At 39.3% G+C, this 14,717-nt stretch overlaps 2 protein-coding genes across 2 annotated transcripts in view; one reads left to right on the forward strand and one right to left on the reverse strand.

Moving 5' to 3' along the window:
- Window positions 1–14,717, forward strand: part of CENPP (centromere protein P) — a 338,488-nt gene that overhangs the window by 185,367 nt on the left and 138,404 nt on the right. The window lies entirely within an intron of this gene.
- The window catches only part of ECM2 (extracellular matrix protein 2), a 42,897-nt gene that overhangs the window by 5,694 nt on the left and 22,486 nt on the right, over window positions 1–14,717 (reverse strand). The window contains 2 exon segments of the mRNA XM_075550497.1: window positions 2,491–2,817; window positions 5,765–5,904. Coding sequence (XP_075406612.1) covers window positions 2,491–2,817; window positions 5,765–5,904 — 467 coding nt within the window.

Here is a 14,717-nt window from a genome sequence, read left to right on the forward strand (position 1 = left end):
AAAAGGGAGCTGATGTCAAGGAGTTCAGGAAGAATATAATGTTTTGAAATGGATTGTGGTAGCAACTGTACAATACCGCTTGAAGTGATTGAACTATGGAATGATAGGATATCTGTATTAACTCCTAATATAATTTTTAAAAAAGCAAAATCTTTACAAGTAGACAATGGGTAGCATCATGATAAACGAAGAAAAGATTGAAGGTGTCAAAAGATTTTTGTCTTGCTTGACTCCACCATCATGCTCATGAAGAAGCAGTTAAGAGATGAAAAGACAGATTGCATTGGGCAAATCTGCTGGACAAGACCTCTTTAAAGTATTGAAAAAGAAGGATGTTTCTTTAAGGATTAAAGTGTGCCTGATCTGAGCCATGGTATTGTCAATGGACTCATATATGCATGTGAAAATTGGATATTGAATAAAGAAGATTGAAGGTGAATTGATGCATTTGAATTATGGTGCTGGCAAAAGATATTGAAAATACTATGGACTTCCAAAAGAATATACAATCTGTCTTGGCAGAAGTATAGTCAGAATGCTCTTTGGAAGCCAGGATGGTGAGACTTGATCTCATGAACTTTAGAAATGTTATCAGTAGAGACCAGTTCCTGCAGAAGTACATGATGCTTGTAAAGTGAAGGGACAGCGAAAAAGAGGAAGATCCTCCACAAGTTGAATTGCCATAGTGGTTGCATCAGTGGGCTCAAACATACAGTTGTGAGGATGGTGTGGGACTAGGTGGTGTTTTGTTCTATTGTACATAGCATGACTATGAGTTGGTTCCAACTTGACAGCACCTAACAACAACAAACAAGGGGATACCCCCCAAAATAATGAAATAAAGCGCCACCGCATAGAGCTTTTGTTGTGCGTATATGTCCTTCTAGGCGAGAATCAAGCTACTGTCTGAGTTAGTGCACCCAGTGGCCTCATCAGAGGTTCTCTCTGATCACAGTGATCTCTCCGATGGAAAGGTTCTCTGTGATCACAGTGAATTTTTTCATGAAAACAGTTTCGCTTGAACCATTTTTCTGTGTGATAGTTGATTTAAGAAAACAGCGTGTGGCTATGAATTTTGTTTCCTGCTCAGGAAAAGTGCAGCAGAAACTGTTTTGATGCTGAACACAGCTTACAAGGACAGCACTATGGGAAAAACACAAATGTATGAGCGGGTTTTTTTGTTTCAAAAAGGTGAAATGTTGATTGATGACAAACCTTGTTCTGGATGTCTGTCAACTTCCCTAATGGACAAAAAGGTCTACTAGTAGTGTATTTGGAGTTCATTCCACCAGGCCAGACTGTTAATCGAGCTTTCTATTTAGAGGTTCTAAAAAGATTGCGTAACAGTGTGTGACAAAAAAAGGTCTGAATTGTGGCAATCGGGGACTTGTTTTGCCACCAGGACAATGCACCTGCTCACCCAGCCTTCTCAGTGTGCAAGTTTTGGGCAAAAAACAGCATGCCTCTCTTGCCCTACACACCTTACTCATGTGCTCTCACTCAGTGCGACTTCTTTTTGGTTTCTGAATTAAGAGGGACATAAAAAGACAGTGATTTGATGATATTGAGGAGAAGAAAAAAATGATGAAGGTGCTGTCAACCATCCAAACAGATGAGTTTGAAAATGTTTCCAAGTATGGAATAGCAGATTTGACAAATGTATTAAGTGTAATGGAGAATAATTTGAAAGTGAAAAGATTGTGTTGTAAAAACTTTTAAATATATAGATTTTTTTAAAATATTCTTTTTTGGGGGGGGTGCCCCCTTGTATAAATACTACTCTATTTCCTCTCATTTTCCACCTCTACTTCTTCTCCCAGCCCTTTTACTAGCTCTTCTTCTTTTTAAGAATTTAAAAGTATTTGGAATTTTAGAAGTGGGAAAAGAATAATACATGTAAACCTCAGTGACAGAACAAAAAATCTCTTGGTGTTGTTTTCTAACTGTATCCCTTTGGCCGTGATAAAGACTGCAGTCACAAAGTATTCCATCCAGATATTCAGAATATATTCATCAGAAAAATGAATCTCCCCAAATGAAAAAAGTTGAGACTCAATATATTTTTAAGAATTATGTTCTCAGAAAACTGTCGATTAGAAGTAAGTTTATTTTTAGTATATATTTAGGTTTAAATTTTACAGATTTATTCTTTTAAAATTATGTATTAAGATTGGGTTAGTGCCATGTTTTTGGTGTTTTAAACTTCATTCAAACCTGTCTCTAAGTGTTCCGAGTACTATGTCATTATGGTCTTTTTTATTATGGAAAGTAGCAAACATAAAATTAGAAAAGGTTATAACGTATCATCACATATGTATATATAACCTAGGTTCAATTAATAACATTTTGCCAATCTTGTTTAATCATATATTTATCACGTTTTCCCTTGCTGTTTAAAAGTCAATTCCAGATATCATGTCATGAGTACTCAATTATATATTATATAAGCCCCAAAACTTAAATTTGTACTTGGAAAAACCGAAAATTTACCGTATCTTGTTGTTGTTCAGCCTCAGGTAATAGAGTGCTTCCATTGCCTGTATCCCGGGTGGGATACATTTGAAGTCATTGTGATCCAGAAATAACTCTCTCAGAGAACGATATGCTCCATGGAAAGAGACAGGGTCTACTCCAGTTTCCCCAAGTTTGTTAAATGACAGGTACAAGTATTCCAGTCCAGGCTCCATGTGAGCAAACACATATCCAGGAATTCGTTCAATTTGATTCCCAATTAACACCAGGTGCAGCAACGACTTTGGTAAATAGGAGGGAACGTGATAGAGCTTGTTGTAAGAGAGATCAATGGATTCTAGATTTCTGTCATAAAGAAAAAAGTAGAGAACATTAGCATAACGTTCTAAATTTTAGCATAAGCTCTAAATTTTGACAAGGCTAGTCTTTTGTTTCCATGCACATATTTTTAATTAGTAAATAATTTTATTGGGGACTCTTACAGCTCTTTTAACAATCCATACATCAATTGTATCAACTCATTTATATATATATATTGCCATCAGCATTTTCAAAACATTTTCTTTCTACTTCAGCCCTTCGTATTAGCTCCTCTTTTTTTCCTGCCTCCCCGACCTTACTGGGCCCCTGATATATTAAAAATTATTATTTTCATATCTTACACTGTCCAATGTCTCCCTTCACCAACACTTCTGTTGTTTGTCCCCCTGGGGTGTGGGTTATAAATCGATCATTATAGACAGTTTCCTCCCACCTTCCCCCCACACTCATGGTATTACTACTCCCATTACGGTTCCTGAGGGGTTTATCTGTACTGGATTCCGTGTGTTGAGAGCTCTTATCTGTACTAGTGTACATGTTCCAGTCTAGCCGGATTTGTAAGGCAGAACTGTGGTCATGATGGGGGTGGGGCATTAAAGAACTAGAGGAATGTTCTCTGTTCTATTGGTGCTACACCCTGGCTGATTTATTCTTTCCTTGTAACCCTTCTGTGAGGAAAGGTACAATTGTCTACAGATGAGCTTTGGGTCTCCTCTCTGACCCCCATCATTTTCTTCAATATATTTGTTTTGGGTCCTCTGGTCCCTGTTACCTGATCTCGTTGACACCTCATGATCCCACAGGCTGGTGTGCTTCTTCCATATGGGCTTGTTGCTTCTCTTCTAGATTGACACTTGTTTAACTTCAGCCAGACACCATCAGTTTCTTCACCACATTTGTCTATGTACCCATTTTTACGTCAGCAATCATGTTGGGAAAGTGAGCATCACCGAATACCAGGTTATTAGAACAAAGTGTTCTTGCATTGAAGGGGTATTGGAGTAGAGACCCAATGGACAAGACCAGTCTTGATGCTAGTTCATTTCATTAAAAGCACTTAATTTATAGTGTTGATCCTAAATATGAAGCTTCAAAAAAGCTCATAGAAAATGGAATTTTTTTTAAAAAGTTGAATTTAAAGATAATGACATTTTCCCATGAAATTTTTTAAGGGTCCCTAGTACAAGCTAGGATTTTTGACAATCTTGGGTCTTCTGACTGTAAGTTCATGTTTTTACCAATGTGATCTACTACCTCTTTGTCTCTGAATTCTATTAGTGAGAACTAAAAAGATTTTTCAGGAGAAGATCTCTTAAATCAGTGAAGTACAAAACTAAAACCCACTGCCATCAAGTTGATTCTGGATCGTAACTACTCTATGTAGGGTTTCTGAGGCTATAAATCATTATGGGAGCAGACAAACTTTTTTTTCTCCTGCAGAGAGACTGGTGGGTTTGAACTACCGAGCTTGTGCTTAGCAGTCCAACATTTGGTAATACCAGTAGGTCTCCTTTGATATCAGAGAGGTCCCAGAAATACCTCTTAAAGTAATGGTTGAATGAGAAATGAAATTAAAGAACCTCATCGATTTAGACCCAGCCACTCCTCCAGAGAAGGATGCAAGTGTCGGCTTCCATAAAGATTTACAGCCTGAGGGACTCTGTAGGGTCACTCTGCATCAGCAGTTTGGTTTGATCTGACTACACATCACCCATCTCTAAACTTGTCTCCCGTTCAGAAAGAATTATTTTTGTTTGTTATTGTCTGTTTAGTTTTGATTCAACATTTGCTTTAGTGACTTGACATACCTATGGCCTGGGATAAAACTAGCGGGATCCAGAAAATGTTGCTAATTGACCAGATAGTTTGGGAAATGTGGAGAATGTCCTTCTTTGGTTCAGGGGCCTCACTCTGAATCTCCTAAGACTGTCACTCGATTCCTTCCTTTTACTTGACAGAGAATACGTTCGTCTTTGCACATGGGATTCAATCATCCCTACCTCTCCTGAATCCAGTTGTCCTAATGCACTTTTCATCTCTCTCCATCTTACTGCTGGAAAACACGTGTCCCAGGCTGTGCTGTTCAGAGGATGATCACATTATTCACACGAGCACACATGTGGTTCCAGAACCTCTCCAAGGACAAGTGGACAGAGTTGCTGTATCCCTCTCCTTTCCGCCTCCTTTAACAAACGTCTTCATAACCCAATCCTTTCATTAAGAGTGGCCGCTTATAGAGGCAACATACATACAAACAAATGTGCTTGACACAGTGGATGAATGGGTGGATTGTGATAAGAGCTGTAAGAGCCCCCCAATAAAATGATTTTTTAAAAATAAATCAAATGTTAACAAGGAAAACTAAAAAGAATGGCAGCCTAGCACTATGGATTCCTGTCCAGAACAAGGGAGTCTACCTTCCATTTTCAAAGGCAATATCCAGTCTTTCATTTTGTTTTTTAAACCTCTGAAATAATTTGGAAAAATTGAGGTTGTGTGCTATAGGAGAAAAAAATGAAACCTGATGTGACTGCCAAAGACTAGGATGATGCGCCACGGATAGCAGTTTACGTGCTCATTACATGCAAGGGAGAGCTCATCGAAATTATCTGTTAGTTGGACATAAGCTAGCATTTTATCACTGGTAAAATTCAAGCATTTACCACTGCAACCTGGCCTCCAGTATCAGTTTGGTAGGGTTTCAGTTTTGACTGGCACAGTACTTGGTATATGTGACAGTAATAGTTGTAACGAAACTAATTGTAGCACTAACAATATAATGAACAGTTTAGAAGTTCCATGAAGCGGTTGATTAAATAGAAGGGGTGGGAGTTAAATAGGAAAGAACTATCTCAGAGCTTCCTCGTAAACCACTGTCATCTTAACTTACCTTGCCAATTTGTATACTCTGTTTAATATCAACAAAAGGAAGAATTAGGCTAAACTCAATCTGATTGTAGCAGATACTTACTCTTGATTTATCCAGGCTAAAGGAGCAATCCTATTTTCTTCAATTTTATTATAACGAAGTACAATGACATTTATCATTCTGGTATGATTGAAACAAACTTCAGTAATTTGTTCAATTTGGTTATTTTCCAAGTATAATTCCTATAATTAAGAGAAAGAACCATTGTTTTTCCTCCTTTTAGGTTAATAAATGTATTCAACTTCACAGAAACTAAAATAGGTAAAGTGACTACTCTCAGTATTATCTACAATTTCATTAACTACCCCTTGAAGTGAAAACACATAGCACTGAGTCGATTCCAAGCCACATGACCCTATAGGTAGGTCTTAGAGATAGCATCAAAGATGACCTTGGCAAAGTTGCCTAGGGTGGCCGTGAAGCCCCTGGTTGAGGCATAGCAGTCATCAATCCCAGCCATCATCAGCGTCTTGGGCGGGGGGGGGGGGGGGGGGCGCTGAAAAAACTGCTTGGTGCCCCTGGAACCAGAGATGAGGCGCATCAGCACAGAGGCCGGTCACCTTGCAGAGAACTGGGTGGGGCTTGCCAATCTTGTGCCCCTTGTATTCTCACCACACAGAGACAATGGACAGCTTTGTCAAGATGATGGCCCCATAGATGACGGTAGTGACTTCCTTGGAGGACTTGATTCCCAGGCCATCATAGCAGGTGTCATTTCTGATGTCAAAAAAGGCCTTGAACCTGGTCTACTGGCGGGCATGAGCCAGCTTCTGCACAGGCATGATCTTTAAGATTTCAACCTTGAGGGACATCCCCAGAAAGAAGCCAATGATCGTAGACTCCTTGATGGGCAGAGAGAACAGATATATCTCTCTCAGGGACTTGATCTTCATGTCCTTGACCAGATGATTCAGCTTGGTGATAGAGGAGCCACTTCTTGTCCTTGGCTTTGCCTCTAAATTGAAGCAGTGACATTAAAAAAGGATATATAATGTATACACTTGTTCATGTGTGTGTTTGTGGAGATAGGGATGGGGTGGTTACTATGTATTGATAATGCCAAGTTATTAAGAGTGTGTCCTTTGGAGAAAAAACCAAAGATAGGAAGTTCAAATTAGAGAGAGGTATTGCTTTTGTAATATTCAAGAAGTGTGTGTTACCATATATATTCATTATTTACATTTTAAAGTATATTAAACATTTTTGGCCTTCATTCCCCAAGGAATCTGCTTTAGCATGTCTGCAATAAATTCAAGGATTCTATATGTCTTAACTCAAACAATTCTGATATAAGCCATGTATTGGAACCATTTAGGATTTTGATAAATTCTGTCTTTAAATTTACGAATAGGAAAAAGATGAAAGTGCACAACTGTGGCAGTAGCATAAGATCAAAAGATAAGGTCTTGTCGCACTCACTTACATGAGAAACTACATTTCCTCTGACCATATAATGGAAGAAAACAATTGAGATAAGAAACTTGGATTCTAGTTGGATTTTGCCAATATTTATAGACTCTTTGGCCCTCAGTTTTCTAAATGACTAAAATGAGGATTGTTAACATACATCAGCCAAGTACTACTGGGAAGCACAGTATTACTTAAATCAAGCTTATTATTTGCTACAGCAAAGGAGATCTCATACCATGGGTAACTGTGTTAGTCTGGGTTCTCTGAAGAAGCAAAAGTAGTGACACACATATATGTATGTGTATGTAGATACAAAGAGATTTATATCAAAAATTGACTAACACTGTGGTAGAAGTGGGTAAATTCACTCCAGTTCAAGTCTATGGGTCATATGCAAGCTGAAGGCTTCTCCTGACTCCTGTAGGTGCAAGGGCTGATGAACTGGAAACAGAAAGACCACAGCCTGATGGATGCTGAGCTGAATGAATCCAACATCAGCCAGATGGATCGAAAGTCAGCAGCCCACTAAAGGCTTCTGGGATTGGCAGATGATATAATAGGAGGTCAATGAACCAGATGCAGGGCCCAAATCTAACAGCAGAAGTCCACTAGCTTCTACGCAGTCAATTTATATTAGGAGTTGGCCACACTGAATGAAACCTCCTCACAATCCTGTCAAGTCTGTGACCAGATAAGGGTATCTATTCTCCCTACAATTGCCTGGTTGCTTCACAAAAGATCCCATTATCATATCATGGGAGAATCCTGGCTCACCTAAGTTGATATAAAACCTAACTATGCCAGTCCACCTCTATCAACTTGGCAATTGTACACATCTCCTTAGACCACACTTATTCTACAAACAAAGACAGTAATAAAGTCATAGTTGCACCTAATGTGATGCAACTAATACATGTACAACCAAAAAATGCACTAGCACCATTGACATTTTGTATTTTATAAATGAATAAAACAAAAATATTTCATATATACATACAAAGAGAAAATGTTCATGACAACTACAATCCTCTTTCCACAGTTGGTCACCATAACCGTAAATGGTATTTTGAACTACCTTCTTTTGCTGCCCAGTCCATATTCCTTTCACTTTCAGTAAGAACCTCAGCTGGTTGCGGTTCTTTGCTTGGTGGGATGAGTCAAAGCTTCATTCCTGAAGAGTTGGGCCATTCGTCATGTCAGAGTGTGAATGCTGTAGTGTATCATTGATTTTAATCACAGGACATAGTCATACTAAAGTGATGACCTAAGGAATCTCTGGGGTTTCAGATATGTTCTTCTTTATCTCAATTATGCAATATATTCCAATTTCTCCTTGGTAATCAGGCACAGTCATGACGCTCATTATAGTAGCACCTTTCTTTGCTTGTTGATTCAGGGGCATATTGATATTGTTGTTAGATACCCTTGATTCGGTTCCAACTCATAGTAATTCTAGGCACAACAGAAAGAAATATTGCCCAGTCCTGCACCATCCTCTCAATTGTTCCTTATGCAGTGTTGCAGTCACTGTGTCTTGAGGACCTTCCTCTCTTTTGCTGCCCCTGTACTTTACCAAGCATCAAGTCCTTCTGGAGACTCATCTCTCCTGACAATATGTCTGAAGTATGTGAGACTGAAGTCTTGCTGTCCATTCCTCTAAGGAGAAACTTGGCTGTACTTCCAAGACAGATATTTTTGTCCTTTTAGAAGGACAAATATTCTTGTCTAACACCACAATTCAAGTGTATCAATTCTTCTTTGAACTTCCTTATTCAATGTCCAACTTTCACATGCATCGAAGCCATTGAAAATACTTGGGTCAGAGACACCTTAGTTCTCAAAGTAATATCCTTACTTTCCAATATTCTAACAAGTTCTTATTAGCAGATTTACTCAGTGCAACTCATCTTGATCTCTTGACTGAAACTTCCATGAGCATTGATTGTGCAGCCAAGGAAGACAAAATCCTCGACAACTTTAGTCTTTCCCACTTATGATGTTACCTATTGGTCTAGTTGTAAGGATTTTGGTTTTCTTTACATTGAGTCATATGAGCTATACTGAAGGCTTTAACCTTTGATCTTCATCAGCAAACGCTTCAAGTTCCCCTCACTCTCAAGCAAAGTTGTGTTGTCTGCATATCAAATGTTGTTAATATGCCTTCTTCCAATCCTGATGCTACATTCTTCATAAAGTGTAGTTTCTCTAATCACTTTATCAGCATACAAATGAAAGAAGTATGGTGAGGGAATACAACCATGACGCGTGCCTTTCCTGATTTCAAATCATGCAGTATGCCTTTATTTTGTTTGCACAACTGCCTCATGATCCACGTACAAGTTCTCCATGGGCACAGTGAAGTGTTCTGGATTTTCTTTTCTTCTCAAGACTATCCATAGTTTGTTATGATCCACACAGTATAATGCCTTGTCATAGCCAATAAAACACAAGTAAATATCTTTTTGGTATTCTCTGCTTCAGCCAAGATCCACCTGACATCAGCAATGATATTTTTTGTTCTATGTACTCTTTATTTTCCCCTATGTACTCTTCTGAATCCAGCATGAACCCCTTGCAGCTTCTTTTCAATGTAGTGCTGAAATCCTTGTTGGATGATTTTCAGCAAAATTTTACTTGCATGTGATATCAATCATATTATTGTATAATCTAAGCATTATGTTGGATTACCTTTCTGTGGAATAGGCACAAATATAGATCTCTTCCAGGCAGTTAGCCAAGTAACTGACTTCCAGATTTCCTGGCAGAGATTAGTAAGTGCTTCCAGCCCTTCATCAACTTTCTGAAACATTTTCCATTGGTATTCTGGCTAATGTTTTAGTGCCACTTGGATTTCTTTCTTCATCGCCATTGGTTCTTTCTCATATGCTACCTCCTTATATGGTTGAATGTCCATTAACTTTTTTTGGTATAGTGACTATATTTTTTAAATCTTCTTTGGATGCTTCCCGCATCATTCAATATTTTGCCCATAGAATCTTTTTGTTTTATTATTAAATACTTTTATTGGGAGCTCTTACATCTCTTATCACAATCCATACATTCATCCAGTGTGTCGAGCACATTTACACATAGGCTGCCATCATCATTTTCAAAGCATTCTCTTCCCACTTGGAGCTCCTGATATCAGTTCCCCATTTCTTCCCCCTCCCTCTCCCATCACCCTCCCTCATGAACCCTTGATAAGTTTCAGATTATTATTTTCACATCTCAAATAGTCTTCCATTGCCCCTCACCCACTTGTTTGTCCCCCTAAGAGGGGGTTATAGGTTGATCCTTGTGATGGATTTCCCCCTTTCTTCCCCCACCCTCCCCTAATCCTTCTGGTATCTCTACTCTCACTGTTGGCTTTGGGGAATTGATATATCCAGGATTTCCTGTGTGGCGTGCTCTTGTCTGTACCAGTATGCCTGTTCTGGTCTTATCTGATTTGTAAGGTAGAATTGAGGTCATGATAGTGGATGGAAGGAAGCACCAAAGAATTTGAGGAAAGTTGTGTTTCATCAGTGTTATACTTCACCATGACTGGCTCATTTCTTCCCGTGACCCTCTGTAGGGGGATGTCCAATTGTCTACAGATGGCACTGGGTATCCACTCCATTGCCTCCGCCCCCCATTCACCTTGAATATGATTTTTTTTCTGGGTCTTAAAGATGCCTGGTACCTGATCCCACCAACACCTCATGATCACAAAGACTGTTGTGCTTCTTCCATGTGGACTTCGTTGCTTCTCAGCTAGATGCTGCTTGTTTATCTTCAAGCCTTTAAAACCCCAGATGCTATATCTTTCAATAGTCGGGTGCCATCAACTTTCTTCACCACATTTACTTATGCACCCATTTTGTCTTTAGCGATCGTGTCTGATAAGGTGAGCATCACAGAATGCCGGATTGTTAGAACAAAGTGTTCTTTTGTTTAGAGAGTACTGGAGTTGAGGCTCAATGTCCATCTGCAACCTTAATTCCTAATATATAGATATGAGTACACAGTTCTATTTCCCTCTCGTTATATATAAATATATTTACATATGTACATGCCTGTGTTTAGAGCTCTATAAATGTCCTTTGCGTCCTGGTTCTTTTCTCTGTTTCCTTTAACTTTCCTCTTGTTCCACCATCATGTTTGGCCTTCATTCGGGTTGAGTAATTTGCCACTGCTACATTGCCCTTGATTAAGCCCCACTAGGCATCCTACACCCTTTTCCATAGAATCTTCCTTAAGACTTGAATTTTATTGGTTAATTTTCAGTTTAAGATATGCTGAGTGTATTCTACATTTTTGGTTTTCTAACTAAGTCTTTGTACATCTCATTATAATATTTTACTTTCTCTCCTCAAGCTGACCTTTGAAAATTTCTTTCTTTATTTTTTTAATCACTTTATTGGGAGCTCATACAGCTCTGATCACAACCCATCCATCTATCCATTGTGTCAATCATATTTGTATATCTGTTGCCATCATCATTTTCAGAATATTTTCTTTCTACTTGAGCCCTTGGTATTAGCTCATTTTTCCCTTCCATCCCTCCCTCTCCCTGCCTTACAAACCCTTGGTAATTTATCAATTTTTTTTCATGTCTTACGCTTACCAATGTCTCCCTTCACCCACTCTTCTATTGTCCATCCCCCAGGGAAGGGGTTATATTGTTTCCCCCTTTATTGCCCCACCTTCCTCTTCCCCTCTTGGTATAACTATTCTCATTGTTGGTTCTGAGAGGTTTATCTGTCCTGGATTCCCTGTTGTGAGCTATTATCTGTACCTGTGTACATGCTCTGGTCTAGCCAGATTTGTAAGGTAGATTGGGATCATAATAGTGGTGGTGGGAGGGGGGGAGGATTAAGGAACTAGAGGAAAGTTCTTGGTTTTTTAAAAATGTATTCATTTTATTGGGGGCCCGTACAACTCTTATCACAATCCATGCATACATCCATTGTGTCAAACACATTTGTACATTTATGGCCCTCATCATTCTCAAACCACTTGCTTTCTACTTGAGCCCTTGGTATCCGCTCCTCAGTTTTTCCCTCCTTCCCTGCTCCCTCCTCCCTCATGAACCCTTGATAATTTATAAATTAGTATTTTGTCATATCTTACACTGTCCAACATCTACCTTCACCCAATTTCCTGTTGGCCATCCCCCATGGAGGAGGTTATATGTAGATTCTTGTAGTCGGTTCTCCCTTTCCAACCCACCCTTCCTTCACCCTCCCAGTATAGCCACTCACACCACTGGTCCTTAGGGGTTCATCTGTCTTGGATTCCCTGTGTTTCCGGTTCCTGTCTGTACCAGTGTATATCCTGTGGTCTAGCCCAATTTGTAAGGTAGAATTGGGATCTTGATAGTGGGGAGAGGAAGCATTTAAGAACTAGAGGGAAGTTGTATGTTTCATCTGTACTATACTGCCCCCTGACTTGCTGGTCTTTTCCTTGTGACCCTTCTGTAAGGGGATTTCTAATCATATACAGATGGGCTTGGGGTCTCCATTCTGCATGGCTCCTCATTCACAGTGATAGGATTTTTGTTCGGGGTAGAAATTTTCTATCCAGCTCTCTAACTTCATTATTTCTTCTATTTACCATAGCTACTCTAGGGTTAGGAGCGAATTTTAGTCTCTTCTGTCATCCACTGTTGCCCTTTGCTTTCTTTCTAGTCTTTTTAACAGCCTCTTAATGAATGGTGTTCTTGACGCCCTCCCACAGCACATCAAGTCTTCTGTCATTAGTGTTAAATGCATTACATCAGTTCCTGACATGTTCTTAAATTCAGGTGGGATCGACCCAGGGTCATATTTTGGCTCTCAAGGACTTGTCTTGATTTCTTCAGCTTTCTCCTGAAGTTACACATGGGAAGCTAATGGACTGTGCCACAGTCATCCCGTGGCCTGGTTTTAACTGCTGATGTGCGCTTCTCCAGCATCTCTTCCCAAATGTGTAGCCTGTGTATTCCGTCTGGAGAAGTCCAGGCATATCGTTGCCATTTGTGTTGGAAAGGGTATTTGCTATGAACAAGTTGTTGGATTTACAAAATTCTATCATGTGGTCTCCAGTTTCGTTTTCTGTCACCAAGACCATATTTTCCAATTCTTTCCTCTTTGTTTCCAACTTTTACGTTCCAATAACCAGTGTATCTTGATTGCATGCTTAATCAATTGCCTACTGAAGATATTGGTAGAATTCTTTAGTTTCTTCATCACTCGTGTTTGTCATTGGTGCATAAATTTGAATAGTTGTATTTATTGGATGACCTTGAATTTGGATCTATATAATTCTATCACAAATAGATCTTGAAATGTCCTTTTTGAAAATCAATACACCACCATTCTTCTTGATTGTGTCATCCCCAATATAATAAACCATAGAACTTGTAATTCAGAATGGCCAATAACTGTCCATTTCAGGTCATTAATGCCTAGGATATCTGTCTTTATGTATTCTATTTCCTTTTTCATGACTTCCAATTTTCCTAAATACATATTTTCTGCTATCCAAGTTTCTATTATTAGTATGTTTTTGTAGCTGTTTCTTCTTACCTTGAGCTGTGCCCATCAGCTAATGAAGTTTCCTAAGGTTCCACTCGATGCGAGTCACCATGGTCAATTCTACTTTGAGAATGCAGCTCGTCATCAGTCACATTTTGAATGCCTTCTGACTCCAGGAGCCCATCCACTGGCACTATTTCAGACAGTGTTTTGCTTCCATGCATTAGGCTTTCAGTATCAGACACGGTTCTATACGATGCATAAGGCTTTCCAGAGCTTCTTCCTCCAAAGTGGGCAGCTGATTTCGTCCCTGTAGACTGAGTTAGTGTGTATGCTCCACTGAAACCTGTTCACTTTGAGTGACCCTGCTGGCATTTGAAATACCAGTGACAGAGCTTCCAGCATCACAGCAACACAAAAGCCACCACAGTACAACAAACTGATAAGTGTTGGGATTCTGGGGCATGAGGTATCCAAAATGGCCAGTTTTAACTTAGACCTCCAAACTGTGAGAGCATAGGATGTAGGGACAGGAAGTAATGATGTTGGGAGTGGATCATTAGGAATAATAATGAGTGGTGCCCCTCCCATTTTCCCGTCCTTTATTCCTGGATCCGTAAAACCTTGCTATTGAAGAAACAGCATTATATATTTAATGCTGACTTAAAGCATATTCAGCATTCTGGAGAACATAGTCGCAACCCCGCAAGGTGTTGCCACCTACCAACTACTGTGCTTGTTTTTAGACGTGCATTCCATTGTTTCTGTGTAATCAATTTGTCTGAGTTTTACATTGCATCATATAGGCCGGCACAAACTGAAAAAAACCAAACTTCCTACCATCGAGTTGATTCTGACTCTTACTCTACAGGATGGAGTATAACTGCCTAAGTGGATTTTCAGAACTAAAACTCTGTAAGAGAGTAGAAAGTCTCCTCTTTCTCCTACAGAGTGGCTAGGGGTCAATCTGATAACCTTGCTGTTGGCAGCCTAATGCATAACCCACTACACCACCAGGGCTCTTCTGGACAAACTAGTATTTTTTTAAAATGTAATCCTAGTTAGTGATGAAAACCATAAGTGTACTG

Source organism: Tenrec ecaudatus, chromosome 5 (assembly GCF_050624435.1).
Source record: "Tenrec ecaudatus isolate mTenEca1 chromosome 5, mTenEca1.hap1, whole genome shotgun sequence".
NCBI lineage: Eukaryota > Metazoa > Chordata > Mammalia > Afrosoricida > Tenrecidae > Tenrec > Tenrec ecaudatus.